The 16,720-nt window shown below is 42.6% G+C and overlaps 1 protein-coding gene and 1 long non-coding RNA gene across 3 annotated transcripts; both read left to right on the forward strand.

The window, feature by feature from the left end:
* Positions 1-11,031: 11,031 nt before the first annotated feature.
* LOC139530603 (uncharacterized) lies at positions 11,032-12,737 on the forward strand. Its single transcript, XR_011666079.1, has 2 exons — positions 11,032-11,133; positions 12,349-12,737. It is a non-coding gene; the product is annotated as an uncharacterized lncRNA (long non-coding RNA).
* Positions 12,738-14,530: 1,793 nt separating this feature from the next.
* Positions 14,531-16,431, forward strand: id2a (inhibitor of DNA binding 2a). Of its 2 annotated transcripts, none has more exons than XM_071327144.1 (3): positions 14,531-14,991; positions 15,257-15,321; positions 15,865-16,431. In XM_071327144.1, the coding sequence occupies exons 1-2, from the start codon at positions 14,641-14,643 to the stop codon at positions 15,311-15,313; spliced, it is 408 nt and encodes a 135-aa protein (XP_071183245.1). In that variant the 5' UTR covers positions 14,531-14,640; the 3' UTR covers positions 15,314-15,321; positions 15,865-16,431. The 2 variants fall into 2 exon arrangements, with proteins under 2 accessions (XP_071183245.1, XP_071183246.1); XM_071327145.1 differs by having other exon boundaries at positions 15,257-15,317.
* The last annotated feature ends 289 nt before the right edge of the window (positions 16,432-16,720 follow it).

Consider the following 16,720-nt stretch of genomic DNA (forward strand, 5'->3'; position numbering starts at 1 on the left):
GGGGTTTAGCTATTGTGGCTCAAAAGACTGAATCTTCATTTCAAACGTGACTCAGCTCTACAGGGGGGGGGATTCTTTCAGCCCCTGATGCCCTTGGAGAGGGAGAGGGAGAGAGAGAGAGAGAGAAAGAGAGAGAGAGAGAGAGAGAGAGAGAGAGAGAGAGAGAGAGAGAGAGAGAGAGAGAGAGAGAGAGAGAGAGAGAGAGAGAGAGAGAGAGAGAGAGAGAGAGAGAGAGAGAGAGAGAGAGAGAGAGAGATCATTCCAAAGGAGAACGAGCATGAGAATGTCTGGACTTTTGGATCTGATCCTATAGAGTGGGGGAGAGAGGGGGTGAGGGGGAGGGAGAAATAAGAGCCAAAGAGGATTAGGGGCCGTGAGACCTTTGTTGTTGTGATCAGTTAATAAAAGCACTAGTTCTCAATCACCCACCTGGCTACTTGAATGCGCTATGCCAGCACATTTGCTTACAGGCCATCTTGATGAAGCCTGTAGATGTTTCAGACATTTGTGAGTGTGTGAAACAAGTTCAATTTCGATTACTCGTTCGGTCTGTCACTTTGGGTAATGCCTCATTAGGGGCGGAGGAAGATCCAATTTGACAACGTCTGTCGTAGACAGAGAGGAGCAACAGCCAATAGTGGACCACTCCACTTCCCATATACGGGGTCGTAATCCACTCCCATATTCACTTCTTTCGTCTTCCTCACGGATTCGATTAAGATCCCCTACTCTCCTCAGCATCGACTTGGACCTCTGCTTTCCTGCTAACCTGTTCACAGGTGAACCATCAAGGACTCTGCAGCCAAGCATAGGACAGCAGCTTCACGTGGAGAGGACTGAGCTCACATGACAACTACTTTTCAATCTCTGCCTCAGCTAGCGCCACACAGCAATATCAGTTAGTACCACACAGCTAGATCAGCTAGCGCCACACAGCTAGCTCTCGCCCTACCAGCCCAGCTACCTGCTTCGTGTTGCTTATTCCCACCAAGGTGGAAGAAAGGAAAGAGACTTGAGATTTGGTCAGCCACAGTCTAAGTTAACCTAGCTAGCTAAAAAAGAATGCACATTCTCTTCAGCTAGCGGTGTGCTTGCTATAGCTAGGCTACTAACCCTCGAGGTGAATGCTAGCTATAACTAAACACCAGGACTAGCTGGCAACACAGCTAAGCATCGGCAAAGCACATGACTAAAAGTAGCTCCTTCGCTAGCTTGCGGACATAGGCCCCAGACAGCTATCTGGTTTCTCATACACCCACAGTGTATCGCACTTCACCATCCCATCCTTCTCACCTCTGTTCTCATTCATGGGAACAAGCAGTATGGAGGACGCGGGGGCCTTTAACTCCCCTTCCCCAGAGGTGAGGGATAGGAAGATTGGAGACTAATTCTGCCGCTCCCCTTCCTCAGGTCGTGCTGTCTAGCAGAAGAAGTTTATCATCCTTGCAAAGTTTTCTTCCCTAGGGGACATGTGGTTGCGCTCCGTGTCCACCTATGCTCACTCAACTACAGGCCCATTGCTCTACAGTCCCCCTGGACCACGTAGAATGAGGCTATCTGGGTTCAGCCTTAAGAGGCATCACCACTACATGGCTTAAGTACACTGTCTCGGGGCTTACCCTAAAGAGTGGATTTCCCCCCTCCCAGTCGCCCTCCTAAACAGACACGATGTCAGGGGAATACAGGGGGAGAGAGGAATACCTTAAGTGTGGAGGACATCCTAGGAGGTTCTAGCCGGCCTTTATCCTATTAGAATCCACTAGACTAGTATAACCTTCTCGGGCTGATCACCAGTTCACCATCCACTTGGCTAATTATGCTGCAGCGTGAATTCCACTCTATTCTATGATAGAGGGTTTTTGACTCGTGGGGTTCAGCCGGATGCCAAGTCGATGAGCAAGATCGACAATGACCACATCCTCACATACTTTTGCTTATAATCATAATATGACTAGTCTGCTTAATTGCTTACACATAACTTAAAATGGTCTAAAGTATAGGTCTACAAGTGTTTTCTATTTATCTATGTATCAGATGTCAGGACACAGAATTGTAGGCCTCAGGAATGGGCAATCCAGTCTTGAACTTGCTAAAATGTTGAATTTCACTTTCTGTACCCAAATTAGCTGATGTCTCACTGTTCTCATTGTTCAATTGAAAGTTACAGTTGAAGTCGGAAGTTTACATACACCTTAGCCAAATACATTTAAACTCAGTTTTTCACAATTCCTGACATTTAATCCTAGTAAAAATTACTAGGCCAGTTAGGATCACCACTTTATTTTAAGAATGTGAAATGTCAGAATAATAATACAGAGAATGATTTATTTCACCTTTTACTCCCAGTGGGTCAGAAGTTTACATACACTCAATTAGTATTTGGTACAATTGCCTTTAAACTGTTTAACTTGGGTCAAACGTTTCAGGTAGCCTTCCACAAGCTTCCCACAATAAGATGGATGAATTTTGGCCCATTCCTCCTGACAGAGCTGGTGTAACTGAGTCAGGTTTGTAGGCCTCCTTGCTCGCACACACTTTTTCAGTTCTGCCCACAAATTTCCTATAGGCTTGAGGTCAGGGCTTTGTGATGGCCACTCCAATACCTTGACTTTGTTGTCCTTAAGCCATTTTGCCACAACTTTGGAAGTATGCTTGGGGTCATTGTCCATTTGGAAGACCCATGTTGCTTCAATATAGGCACATAATTGTCCGTCCTCATGATACCATCTATTTTGTGAAGTGAACCAGTCCCTCCTGCAGCAAATCACCCCCACAACATGATGCTGCCACCCCCGTGCTTCATGGTTGGGACGGCATTCTTTGGCTTGCAAGCCTCCCCCTTTTTCCTCCAAACATAACGATGGTCATTATGGCCAAACAGTTCTATTTTTGTTTCATCAGACCAGAGGACATTTCTCCAAAAAGTACGATCTTTGTCCCCATATGCAGTTGCAAACCTTAGTCTGGCTTTTTTATGGCGGTTTTGGAGCAGTGGCTTCTCCCTTGCTGAGCGGCCTTTCAGGTTATGTCGATATAGGACTCGTTTTACTGTGGATACTAGATACTTTTTTACACGTTTTCTCCAGCATCTTCACAAGGTCCTTTGCTGTTGTTCTGAGATTGATTTGCACTTTTCGCACCAAAGTACGTTCATCTCTAGGAGACAGAATGCGTTTCATTCCTGAGCGGTATGACGGCTGCGTGGTCCCATGGTGATTATACTTGCGTACTATTGTTTGTACAGATGAACGTGGTACCTTCAGGCTTTTGGAAATTGTTCACAAGTATGAACCAGACTTGTGAAGGTCTACATTGTTTTTTCTGAGGTTTTGGCTGATTTCTTTTGATATTCCCATGATGTCAAGCAACGAGGCACAGAGTTTGAAGGTAGGCCTTGAAATACAGCCACAGGTACACCTCCAATTGACTCAAATGATGTCAATTAGCCTATCAAAAGCTTCTAAAGCCATTACATAATTTTTTTGAATTTTCCAAGCTGTTTAAAGGCACAGTCAACTTAGTGTATGTAAACTTCTGTCCCACTGGAATTGTGATACAGTGAATTATAAGTGAAATAATCTGTCTGTAAAAAAATTTTGTAAAAATTACTTGTGTCATGCACAAAGTATATGTCCTAACCGACTTGCCAAAACTATAGTTTGTTTTAACAAGAAATGTGTGGAGTGGTTGAAAAACGAGTTTTAATGACTCCAACCTAAGTGTATGTAAACTTCCGACTTCAACTGTATATCAGTTTCATATCAACCAACGTCTGTAATGATACATGTTTACAAAATTCTGAATGACCATATAATCTTGGGAATTTAGAAGAATAATAGAAGAAGAATTTGCTTTTGAGACATGCCTTTTTAGCCATGATCTACCACCATGCTTTTGGCCTTGGCTTTTTTAGCCTCTAGTGCTATTAGCCTTTGCATTTTTCCATGACCACTTGTACCACAAAGCTCCTTATTAAAACTTTTACTTTGACCAGATCCTGGAACTCAAGTTTCCTCTTTTACATTTCAAAGACAACTTGCTACTGCAAAATGAACGCATACCGATTGCACTGATGACCCGCAACCGCAACCACTCCCCACATCTAGTAAATCGACTTCCAAACTGTTAGATGGAATGGGAGCCCGTCACCTGTTCCATTAAAGCTTTAGCCACCATTGGGCACTATGCTTAGCGTTGTACTAATATGGAAGGGTGACTATGGGACCATTGGAACACATCTTGCATGCGCTTCCAAGGGTTATGCCTGTTACCGATCTTCCGATCGGTTCCCCTGCATATGCAGTCTTGCTATAACTGATACAAACATCTGGCCTCACTCATCGCCGTTGGCCTTTTCACCCATCGTCTTTCTCCTTCACGGAGGAAGAGCGTCTCCACTGCTTGTGTCCAGTATTTGCATTGCGCATCTACTTGTGCAGGACAAGAGCCCTACTAAAGAGCGATCCGATCTTTATCTCTTGGGCACCTCCCCATGCAGGGAGGCCCTTTTCTCACCGGCGTTTGCTCACTCCACCAGAGGTATTGATACATCATGGACATTGATAAAGGCATCTCTGTTCAAGAGATCTGTAATGCAGCATGTTGGGTTACCCCCATACCTTCATGAGGTTCTACCGACTGCACATCACTGCACCCTCGTTAGCGCATATGGTGCTTAGTGTCGGGACGTCTGAGGGTTGATCCTGTTAAGACTTGGCTTCGGAGAGTATATGAGTGCCACAGGAGTTGGCTCTATCCCCAAAGTGAGAGACTGAACGAGTAATTGAAAAAGAACTTAAGGTTACATAATGTAACCCCGGTTCTAGGATATTATGAGTCAGGTCTCTCACCGCGTTACCCTTCACGCTTTGCGTAAGGAAGACAAGCGTACTTAGAAGTGAAGATGGGAGCGGACTACGGCTCTTTATAAGGGAAGTGGAGTGGTCAACTATTGGCCGTTGCTCCTGTCTGTCTACAACAGACGTTATGTGATTGGATCTTCCTATACTCCGCCTCTAACGAGGCGTTACCCAAAGTGGTGGACCTCACTCATCATATCATAGAACCGGGATTACATTAGGTAAAATCAGTTTGTCCCAAGTTGCATGTTTCCATGTAAAGGCATATTCAAATGGACTGTTTGTGCTCATAATCAAAAAGGACTTTCATCATAGTCATGATATAGTGGGATGAAAAAAGTCATTTCAAAAAAGCGCTTTTCTCAGTCAATGCTCACAAAAAGGAATCAACTGGGAGATTTTACAGAGAAGCAGCCTAGAAAGACAGGACCTAATAGAATATACAGTATGTGGTACAGTATAATAATAATAATAATAATAATACATTTTATTTGGCGGACGCCATTCAGGGAACTCAAGGATACCATACATTAAAAGTAGGCCTACATACAAGCAAGTGCAGTACTATAACAAATCCAAGAAACTTGGCACCTCAGGCTTTTACCAATGACCCTTAATTACCGCCCTCGCAATAACAATTCTACGTATGTGTGGTAGGAGATGGAATAGGATGGTGCAATGATTCAGCAGCGGTTTGTGTGTGTGTGTGTGTGTGTGTGTGTGTGTGTGTGTGTGTGTGTGTGTGTGTGTGTGTGTGTGTGTGTGTGTGTGTGTGTGTGTGTGTGTGTGTGTGTGTGTGTGTGTGTGTGTGTGTGTGTGTGTGTGTGTGTGTGTGTGTGTGTGTGTGTGTGTGTGTGTGTGTGTGTGCTTGTTCTCTATTCCTTGGTAGTAGGTCAAGTCAGTCACACAGTGAGGAGTGTGTTTCCTACATTAACTCTCTCTTCCCTCTGCGCTGTATAAATAGTGGACGATTGAGTAAGAATTACATGGCTGTGGGTGAAATCTAAAAGGAAGTGAGCCCCGGTGAAGGCATGAGATAGGGGTTAGGGAAGCGGACACTGTGTCTGGAGTGTGCAGTTACTGCAGAATCCAAGAAGTTGCAGGCTGAGGTGGTATCACAAGTCAGTTTCAGGGCTCATGCACAACTCTCAATTCCCCCTTGGTGTAGAGAGGACCTTGGGACAGTATGGAATTGAAATGACACCAACATCATATGTCATGACAGCGTTGTGTCTGAAATAACTTTACATAGACTAGCATGGCACACAACACTAATACAAAATGATTTGGGGAAAAAACACAAAAAAAACACCTGTCACACCAATGCACCGATGCATACGGGGAAATAAATTCCTATAGGCCTTTAACAACCAAGCACCCCTGTAGCCTCAATGCCACCATTATCACTATAGATCAGACTGTTGCCTTGGCTACAGATTAACCTTTCGCTCAAAGGACAGGGGATGAAAAAAGAGAGGAGCACTCCAACCCTTTTCATCCCCCAGAAGTGCCAGCTGTGTGCCAGGCGAGCGGGGTGAGGAGGCGGGGTACAGGGGACACAAGGAGGCGGGTAGGAGTGGATCTCTCCAGCCTGGGCTTTCTGGCTGTGACACAGTGAGCTACTGGTCCTTTGTCTCCCCTCCAATCTGTCCACATCACCCCCGAGCATCCTGTCTGCCTGCCTGTTTTGGGCTGTCTGTTGCCTGCTGCAGCCTCTCACATACTGTACAGTGCCTTCAGAAAGTATTCATACTGCTTGATTTATTACACATTTTATTGTTACAGCCTGTATTCAAAATGGATTCAATTAATAAAAAATCTCACCCATCAATATCCCATAACGACAAAGTAAGTTAAAAAATATATATATAATATCTTTGCAAATTTATTGAAAATGAAATGCAGATATATCTAACTTACATAAGTATTCACACCTCTGAGTCAAACATGTTATAATCACCTTTGGGAGTGATTACTGATGTGTCTTTCTGGGTAAGTCTTTAAGAGCTTTGCACACCTGGATTGTACAATATTGACACATTATTATTTTAAAATTCTTAAAGATCTGTCAAGTTGGTTGTTCATCATTGCTAGACAGCCATCTTCATGTTTGAAGTCAAAACTGTAACTAAGCCACTAAGGAACATTCAATGTTGTCTTGGTAAGCAACTCCAGTGTATATTAGCCTTGTGTTTTAGGTTATTGTCCTGCTGAAAGGTGAATTTGTCTCCCAGTGTCTGTTGGAAAGCAGACTGAATCAGATTTTCCTCAAGGATTTTGCCTGTGCTTAGCTCTATTACATTTTGTATTACATTTGTTTATCATAAAAAAGACTCCCTAGTCCTTGCCGATGACAAACATACCCATAACATAATGCAGCCACCACCATGCTTGAAAATATAAAGAGTGATGTGTTGTATTTGCCCCAATCATAATGCTTTGTATTCAGGACATAAAGTTAATTTCTTTGCCATTTCTTTTGCAGTTTTACTTTAGTGACATATTGCAAACAGGATGCATGTTTTGGAATATTTCTATTCTGTACAGGCTTCCTTTTCACTCTGTCATTTAGATTGGTATTGTGGAGTAACTACAATGTAGTTTTCTCCTATCCTGTAACTGTTTTAAAGTCACCATTGGCCTCATGGTGAAATCCCTGAGCGGTTATCTTCCTCTCCGGCAACTGAGTTAGGAAGGACGCCTGTATCTTTGTAGTGACTGGGTGTATTGATACACCATCCAAAGTGTAATTAATAATTTCACCATGCTCAATGTCATTGTCTGCTTTTTTGTTTTTTTACCCATCTACCAATAGGAGCCCTTCTTTGCGAGGCATTGGAAAACCTCCCTGGTCTTTGTGGTTGAATCTGTGTTTGAAATTCACTACTCAACTAAGGGACCTTGCAGATAATTGCATGTGTGGGATACAGAGATGAGGTAGTCATTACAAAATCATGTTAAACACTATTATTGCACACAGAGTGAGTCCATACAACTGATGTGACTTGTTAAGCTCATTTTGACTCCTGAACTTATTTAGGCTTGCCATAACAAAAGGTTTGAACAGTTATTGACTCAAGACATTTCAGCTTTTATGAAGTGTGTAGACCAGTGACCAAAAAAAATTCTCTATTTAATAAATGTTTAATTCAAGGCTTTAACACAATAAAATGTGGAAAAAGTCAAGGGGTGTGAATACTTTCTGAAGGCACTGTATCAATTGGGTGATCAGACAGAGACAGATGGGATGGCCAGTGAGAGGAGGCAGGGATTGGGACGGGACAGCACTCTGTTCCAAACCAGGGAGTGTTTGTCTGTCTGATTGGAGTTACTGTTGCGTCTCGGTCACTGTAGTAGGGTGACAGCCCAAACACTTGAGTTTTCTGTCTGTAGTCTAATTATCATTCTATCACACTATACATTTCACATATACTGAATACAAATATAAACACAACCTGCGACAATTTGTAAGATTTTACTGAGTTACAGTTTTAAGGAAATCAGTCAATTGAAATAAATTCATTAGGCCCTAATCTATGGATTTCACATGACTGGGAATACAAATACACATCTGATGGTCACAGATACCTTTAAAAAAAGGTAGGGGTGTGGATCAGAAAACCAGTCAGTAGCTGGTGTGACCAACATTTGCCTCGTGCAGCGCGACATCTCCTTTGTAAAGAGTTGATCGGGCTGTTGATTGTGTCCTGTGGAATGTTGTCCCACTCATCTTCAATGGCTGTGCGAAGTTGACGGGAACTGGAACATGCTGTCATACATGTCGATCCAGAGCATCCCAAACATGCTCAATGGTTATGTCTCGTGAGTATGCAGGCCATAGATGAACTGGGACATTTTCAGCTTTCAGGAAATGTGTACAGATCCTTGCGACATGGGGCCGTGCATTATCATGCTGAAACATAAGGTGATGGCGGCAGATGAATGGCACGACAATGGTATGTGGCACCCCTTAGTGAATTTGGCTATTTTAGCCATACCCGTTGCTGACAGGTGTATCAAATTGAGCACACCGCCATGCAATCTCCATAGACAAACATTGGCAGTAGAATGTCCCATATAAATTGCGTATAAATAGTCTATACTCGGTAGCAACACTCACTACCGAGTTCCAAACTGCCTCTGGAAGCTACTTCAGCATAATAGGTTACCGTGGCCGAGCAGCCGCAAACATGCCAAAGATCACCATGCGCAATGCCAAGCGTCGGCTGGAGTGCTGTAAAGCTCGCCACCATTGGACACCGGAGCAGTGGAAACGCGTTCTCTGGAGTGATGAATCATGCTTCAACATCTCGCAGTCCGACAGACAAATCTGGGTTTGGTGGATGCCAGGAGAACACTACCTGCCCTAATGCATAGTGCCAACTGTAAAGTTTGGTGGAGGAGGAATAAAGGTCTGGGGCTGTTTTTCATGGTTCGGGCTAGGCCCCTTAGTTCCAATGAAGGGAAATCTTAAAATTACAGCATACAATGATATTCTAGACGATTCTTTGCTTCCAACTTTGTGGCAACAGTTTGGGGAAGAACCTTTCCTGTTTCAGCATTACAATGCCCCCGAGCACAAAGCGAGATCTATAAATAAATGGTTTGTCGAGATCGGTGTGGAAGAACTTTACTGGCCTAAACCCCATCAAATACCTTTGGGATGAATTGGAAGGCCAACTGCGAGCCAGGCCTAATCACCCAACATCAGAGCCCGACCTCACTAATGCTTTGTGGCTGAATCCCCGCAAAAATGTTTCAACATCTAGAGGAAAGCCTTGCCAGAAGAGTGGAGGCTGTTATAGCAGCAAAGGTGGACCATTTCCATATTTATGCCCATGATTTTGGAATGAGGTGTTCGACAAGCATGTGTCCACATACTTTTGTGGATCTCTGTGCATTCAAATTTCCATAGATAAAATGCAAATGTTTGCATTGTCCATAGGCTATGCCTGCACATACCATAACCCCACCGCCACCATGGGGCACACAGCAAACCGCTCACCCACACAACGCCATACACGTGGTATGCAGTTGTGAGGCCGGTTGGAAGTACTGCCAAATTCTCTAAAAAGACATTGGAGGCGGCTTATGGTAGAGAAATAATCATTAAATTATCTGGCAACAGCTATGGTGTACATTCTTGCAGTCAGCATCCCAACTGCACACTCCCTCAAAACCTGAGACATCTGTGGCATTGTGATGTGTGACAAAACTGCACATTTTAGGTTTGCCTTTTATTGTGCCCAGCACAAGGAGCACCTGTGTAATGATCATGCTGTTCAATCAGCTTCTTGATATGCCACACCTTTCAGGTGGATGGATTATCTTGGCAAAGGAGAAATGCCCACTAACAGGGATGTAAACTAATTTGTGCACAACATTTGAGAGAAATAAGCTTTTTGTTCATATGGAAATTTGTGTGATTTTTTATTTCAGCTCATGAAAAAAATGGACCGACACTTTACATGTTGCATTGAAATTTCTGTTCGGTGTATGGTGTTTTTGGATAGGAAATTAACTTTCATTTTGTCAAATATATTTGTAATATATATGTATATATATATTTACACTGAGCGTAAAAAACATGAAGAACACCTTCCTAATATTGAGTCGGAGTTGGCTGGATGTCCTTTGTGTGGTAGACTATTCTTGATACACATGGGAAACTTAGATATTTGTCTTGCCCATTCACCATCTGAATGGCACACATACCCAATCCATGTCTCAATTGTCTCAAGGCTTAAAAATCCTTATTTAACCTGTCTCCTCCCCTTCATCTACACTGATTGAAGTGGATTTAACAAGTGACATCAATAGGGATCATAGCCTTCACTTGGATTCACCTGGTCGTGGTTGTACACTCAGTGTATAATATACATTTTCCTCACCTTTTCATGTGGTTTATAATGTCCCCAATGCATGTGTGAGCTCCATGCTCTAGCCATTAGCAAAATAGCACCGATATCTGAATTTCAGAGTTATGCACCAAGTTGTTATAATGTAACAGACTGACTTCCGGTGACACCCTATTCTTTCAAGACTAACAATAGGAAAACACGAAAGCCCCGCCCATGCAGTCGATGTTGCTACAAGAGTCGTGCGCCACACTACTGCACGCGACAGGCGTGTGGTACCCTCTCAATCGACAGCAAAGCACTATGCGGTACCCTCTCAATCGACAACAAAGCATTACGCTTACATACCGAATAGAGCGGACAGAAATGTAAACTTCGCTGCGAACCGGTGCCCTTGGACTGGATGCTATTCTTCAGTAAGCGAAAGGGAGGCAGAACTCGCTCAAACCGAAATTGAGAAATAATGTTGCATAGGCTCAGTTTTGACCATAATCGGATGATGAGGATAATAGAAGGGATGAATTATAGGTTTTTGACAAAACGGTGGTGTGTTAGATAAAAACGCGATATAGATGGCACTTTGTAGGCTGATGTTAAGATTTATCTTATTTGTTTTCTGAAACGCGTTTAGCGTAAGGTTTGTCTGCAAGTTTTTCTTCAAACTAAATAGGCTATAATAACCTATGTATTCCTGTGTTATTAGCACTGCTAATAAATAGGCTAACAGTTTATTTAAAACCGGAGGCTGTCCGTTTTCTTTTACAACTAAACGCACAAATCTTAAATTCTTGCGATGGGAATAACACTTATTTAATCAATAGTAGATAGACTAAACATAATCTGAAACAACAAATGGACTCTATGTCCGCACAATATTCATAGAATAAAATGTACAGGGAGAGTCATATAGCGATCACTTTGTTGCACATGGTTGGCAGTCAGGGACGTGCAACTGCAGAAAACTGGATCAACAGTTGAAGTAGGAGGCGCAGACATTCTGACGCCGGCCTATGGGGCTCACTTCAACTAGTTGGCAGTTCTGCATTGTTTTCTGGACCTTATCTTTTCAACCTAAACTAAATCGTTTTGTGACCGGAAAAGGGGGGAGTGGTTGAAGCTTTTATTTGTTTTTTTAAAAGAATTTCGTTCTAGTTCAGTTCCCCTGAGAGGATGGCAATTGTCATATGGTTGAGGAGGTAAAAGGATAGTTTAAAGTTATGTTGATATCAAGTTTCAAGAGTAAAAACTACCTGAAGGTATCTCCTCTATTTGGGTAGGCTATTGACAATGCACTGAGCAAATCAATACTAGGTTAGAATAGTAATAAACAGGAAACAGTTTTTTTGCAACAATTTTTTATTGAATGTATATACGTTTTTATATTGTTTTTATTTTGCATATCAACCACAGAATGCTTTGAAAACTAAAATGTGTCCAAACTCCTCACTTGGTTATGCTGGCAGCCAGTCCTTGTCTTGTTCTTTTCACAAACAGAAGATGGAAGACACTTTCCCAACTCCAATGTAATTTATGAAATGCTTAATCGATGCAGGTGTACGGGCCCCGGATAGCTAGAGGACAGAGGTGACGAATTAAACTCCGATCTCTCACTGTTCTGTCCCATTTATCAGCTGAGACCTCGTGCTGACTACAGCCCCGGTCGCCATAGCAGCCGCCTGAGCGGCGCGGTGAGGACTGGCTGGAGGGCTGCTGTGAATGGGTGACGTCACGTAGCTGGCGCCAGAGAGTCTACTCTGCGGAGAGCATGAGCTCGCGGTGCTGTTCAGTAGGCCTATTGCCGCTCGCTTGGTGCCAATTCATCACTTGTCATGGATCAGTCAGGGTGTCATGTGAAATGTACACAGCTGTGAGAACGAAAAAAAGAGGAGAGAAAATGGACAAATCCGATTGCACCAGATGTGGACATGACTGAATACTGCACTGTTGTGGAGAGATGGCAAGTTAAGCATTTCACTGTGCGTGTGCATGTGACAATAAAACTTGAACTTGAGTGCAAGAATTCCACATCTCGTCGGAAAATGCATAAAGGCTTGTGAAATATTCGAAGTTGTCTGGTGGCTGCAAAAGCAAAACTGCATAATGTACGTAAATTGCTGCCCAAACATTTAATAGCCTCTTTTTATTCAAGTGTTGGCAATATCATTTTCAGAAATATTTGGTGGTGGGGGGACGGCTATATCCATTGGTTTGTATAACATTTGTTATTGCACATGAGAGCTCAGTCTTGTACGCAGAGGACAGACTACTATCCAAACATCAGAATCAAATGCGCAGTACTTGCTAGGACTGCATTTGGTGTTGAAATGCATTTTCTGCAAGATTATATAGGCATATTGGTGGATATACAGCACTTTTCTCCCAAATTTCATTTTTGGTCGTTTTTGCAATATTTATTATATTCGGAATATTATATCCCAAAACATAATTTTAGCAGCTGTGCACAAGGATAAGAAACACATTCTGATTCATTATAGAAAATGAATAGACTTCAGTAAACTACACATTTTAATCCACAAATCGAAACCACCACCCGCTGCAGTCCACAACAGCCCCAGTGCAATTAGTTTGTGCCGCATCACTCCGCGAGCTTTGGAGCCCTGTGCCCGGCACCAGTTGAAGAATGCAGCCGCATGTAGCCTCATTAATACAGAACAATGCTACTGTAGCCTAAACATTTTGCAACCAAAGGATCTGTTGTTCAGTCAGTGTTTTGCATTATTGCCATTCCTGGATACCATCCTGACGAAATGTGTTCTAGGTATTATTGAGGACCTTAAGCACAGTGTCCATCCAGACGTCATCCAAGTGGCCCTATACACACTGTGACAGTCACTCTCTGGCCAGTGATCACATATGTCTCACAGTAATGTGCACAATCATACACCCTCTTGTCTTATTTCAAATATTCCCTATTGTGCAGAATCCATCTTTCCCTACTGATCCAGTGTGTGAGCAAGCATGCCATATATGCTCGATCCAGGTCTGGTTTAATGACCCACTCAAAGTTCAGTTTAATGACCCATTCAAAGTTCACATTTCTGTTATCACCATTTTATACATGCATGGTCCATGTGTTCATTCAACATCTGATGTCATGCCCTGAGATTTGTAATTGACAATTCCTACAATCAGAATTTCTTCATCTTTAAAAATATAACATTCTTATAGGCTATCCATCACTTCAAATAAGAGATAATGATCCAATTAATCACAAGGTTGTAGTGTTATGTTGACAGTGACGGAACGCGTGTGAGAGAGGAAGGAATGCGTGTGAGACAGCGAGCTCTTCTAATCTTGACTATAAACCACGATATTGTGACAATTAGAGCGTATCAGCCCCTTCACCTTTATAAATCTGGATGCATTTTTGCGCATTTTACACATGGATACAAATCATTATAAGATGTTGTATTTTAGTATTCTTGCGTTAAATCCTTCAGAAGAGCTTTGTTAACATTCCACCCTTTATTTTACATTTAATTAAAGTCATCAGAAAAATGCACGCTAGAGCTTCACAAGCTCGTGATGCCAAATTACGAATCATCAGAAACAGGTAAGGGCTCAATTTCCCAAATTGCCCACCGGAGCTGAAGAGCTCTCACGGTGCCACCTTCAACATGCGTTTTCACTGGCTGAGAACACGGAAGAAAAAGGAGGGACCAGACTGTGAGGCAGTCTTAACCAATGGTAGGACACGAGGAGGGGGGATTGACGTAACCTACTCATCCAATCAGCACAAACAAAACCCCTGCGTTGCAAACCCAGCCTGCTGGCTATATAAACGACAATGACAGCTTGTAAATCCAGTCCGTTCGCTCACCGACCCGTCTGCGAAGGAACAGAACGAATACTAAAACCAACCTCTTAACGAAAACACTGAACGTCTCGCACCAAGTCTCAACATGAAAGCAATAAGCCCAGTAAGATCTTTCCGGAAAAACAGCGCGAATCTGTCTGAACATAGTCTGGGAATCTCTCGGAGCAAGACTCCGGTGGATGATCCATTAAGCCTGCTTTACAACATGAACGACTGCTACTCCAAGCTGAAGGAGCTCGTGCCCAGCATCCCTCAAAACAAAAACGTGAGCAAGATGGAAATCCTGCAGCATGTCATCGACTATATTCTGGACCTGCAGATCGCACTTGACTCCAATGTCGCAATAACGAGCCTCCACCACCCGCGACCGGGGCAAGCGACATCCAGGACTCCCCTGACAACTCTCAATACAGATATCAGCATCTTGTCATTACAGGTAAGGATATTGTCTGAAATATCAGAAGAATATGAATATAAACAAAGACGCTACATTTGTTTGGGTCTATTTTAGCTATTGGTCTGCGCATTTTGAGTGCGGTTACTATGCGCAATTGTGGTCTATTGTGAAATTACACCATTTGCTTTACAAAAGGCATGTTATCCATTATCAACATTGCGAGGGTAGGCATTTGTATGTGTAATTTCAATAATACTATCTATTTGACTGCGGCGGTGCTAATGAATATATGTTTGTTTTTCAGTCTCCGGAGTTCCCATCAGAGCTGATAACAGATGACAGCAGGAATCTTCATCGTTAAAGCCGTAGGTACGCTCTGTTCTATACCCTGTCTGTACTATTATGTCCGGGGTTTGCTTGTCTATTTGCCGACAGCCTGTTGTGGCAGAATACAACGAAATTGAAAGTCGGTGCATATTTCTGACAGTAGGCTAATCATTCTCTCATTGTTAATTGGTTCACTATTTGAACGGAATGTATTGCAAAGATTTTTGCTGTGCTGTATAGGCAAGTTCTTTGTTATTATGTTATAACGCAGCTACGCTCATCTTTAATATAAAATAAATGGTGGTCTGGATTACTACTAGATGTCTATACATAATTGGTGCAAGAAGAGGCTAGGCCCCTCTGAACTGCAATTTCGGCGGATTCTCTCCCAGATGTAAGCTGAAGTTGAATGAGAAAGTGCCCTATGCCGCGCTAGTGTGTGTGTACATCTGGAGCCCAGGGTTTGCTCAGTATTTGAGTGTTTGGTTAAATGTTAAAACTGCGGCTTCCTCCCTGGCGCCAGTCTGTCCGGATCTCTGCCCTGTTTGCAGTTTCTAAACACGCCTCTTTCTCAATCTTTTGCAGGTGTTTGGTTAAGACACAAAACACACAGGACCTGGGAACCGGACTTTTTTTCCTAAATTTTTGTCCTCGGGTTCTGGATTTTCTTCAATTGAATCAAGAGACTTTGCTTATAAAGGACAATCTATGTGATGTGTTTTCAGTTCGGACACTCATATTATTTAACTTAAGACTTGTTTTGGTCCTTTCTTGAAATGGAAGGCGCGCTATACTCCCTGCACGGGGAGAAAAACAAATAAGAGATTGTCACAAGGATTTCCTCTTATCGTCCATGAAGTCTTCGCTTTTTTTCCGGAATTGGAGAGTGAATATAAGAGAACTTGGTTAGTTACTGTATATAGTTTAGTCTGTCTTGTCAGAATTGTTACTCTTATTCGCACATGGACTGGACGTTGTAAAAAAACAAAAGGAACGCGCGAAACCTTGTGCACTCTGAGTTTTATCTTGTATAGTTGCAGGAATTGCACATTTCTGCAAAAGTGTAATGCTGTACTTATGCTGAAACTTTTTATAAAAGTAATAATGTAAATTGTAACGTTTTATACAAAAAAAATAAACAAATCAAATGCATTATTTGAGCATGTCTCCCTGCTGTATGGAAACTTGTAGCCTATAGACAGACGTTCTTGAGATTGGAGTTACAAAAGGTAAAGGCTGACGCAATGTTTTGGCTGAAAATGGTTCTGCAATGCTAGTTTGTCATGATCATCTACAATCCCAAAATGAGTTTCAATTCCCGTGCGTGAAAGTGCATTAACCAGCCCATGCGGTGGTAATGAAGTCAATGTAGTGGGAATGTCAATCTTTCATGACAGTTGTGTCAACTGAATGATTAAATGTAAAGAATGGTGAAACATTG

This window comes from Salvelinus alpinus, chromosome 9, assembly GCF_045679555.1.
Source record: "Salvelinus alpinus chromosome 9, SLU_Salpinus.1, whole genome shotgun sequence".
NCBI classification, from domain to species: Eukaryota; Metazoa; Chordata; class Actinopteri; order Salmoniformes; family Salmonidae; genus Salvelinus; species Salvelinus alpinus.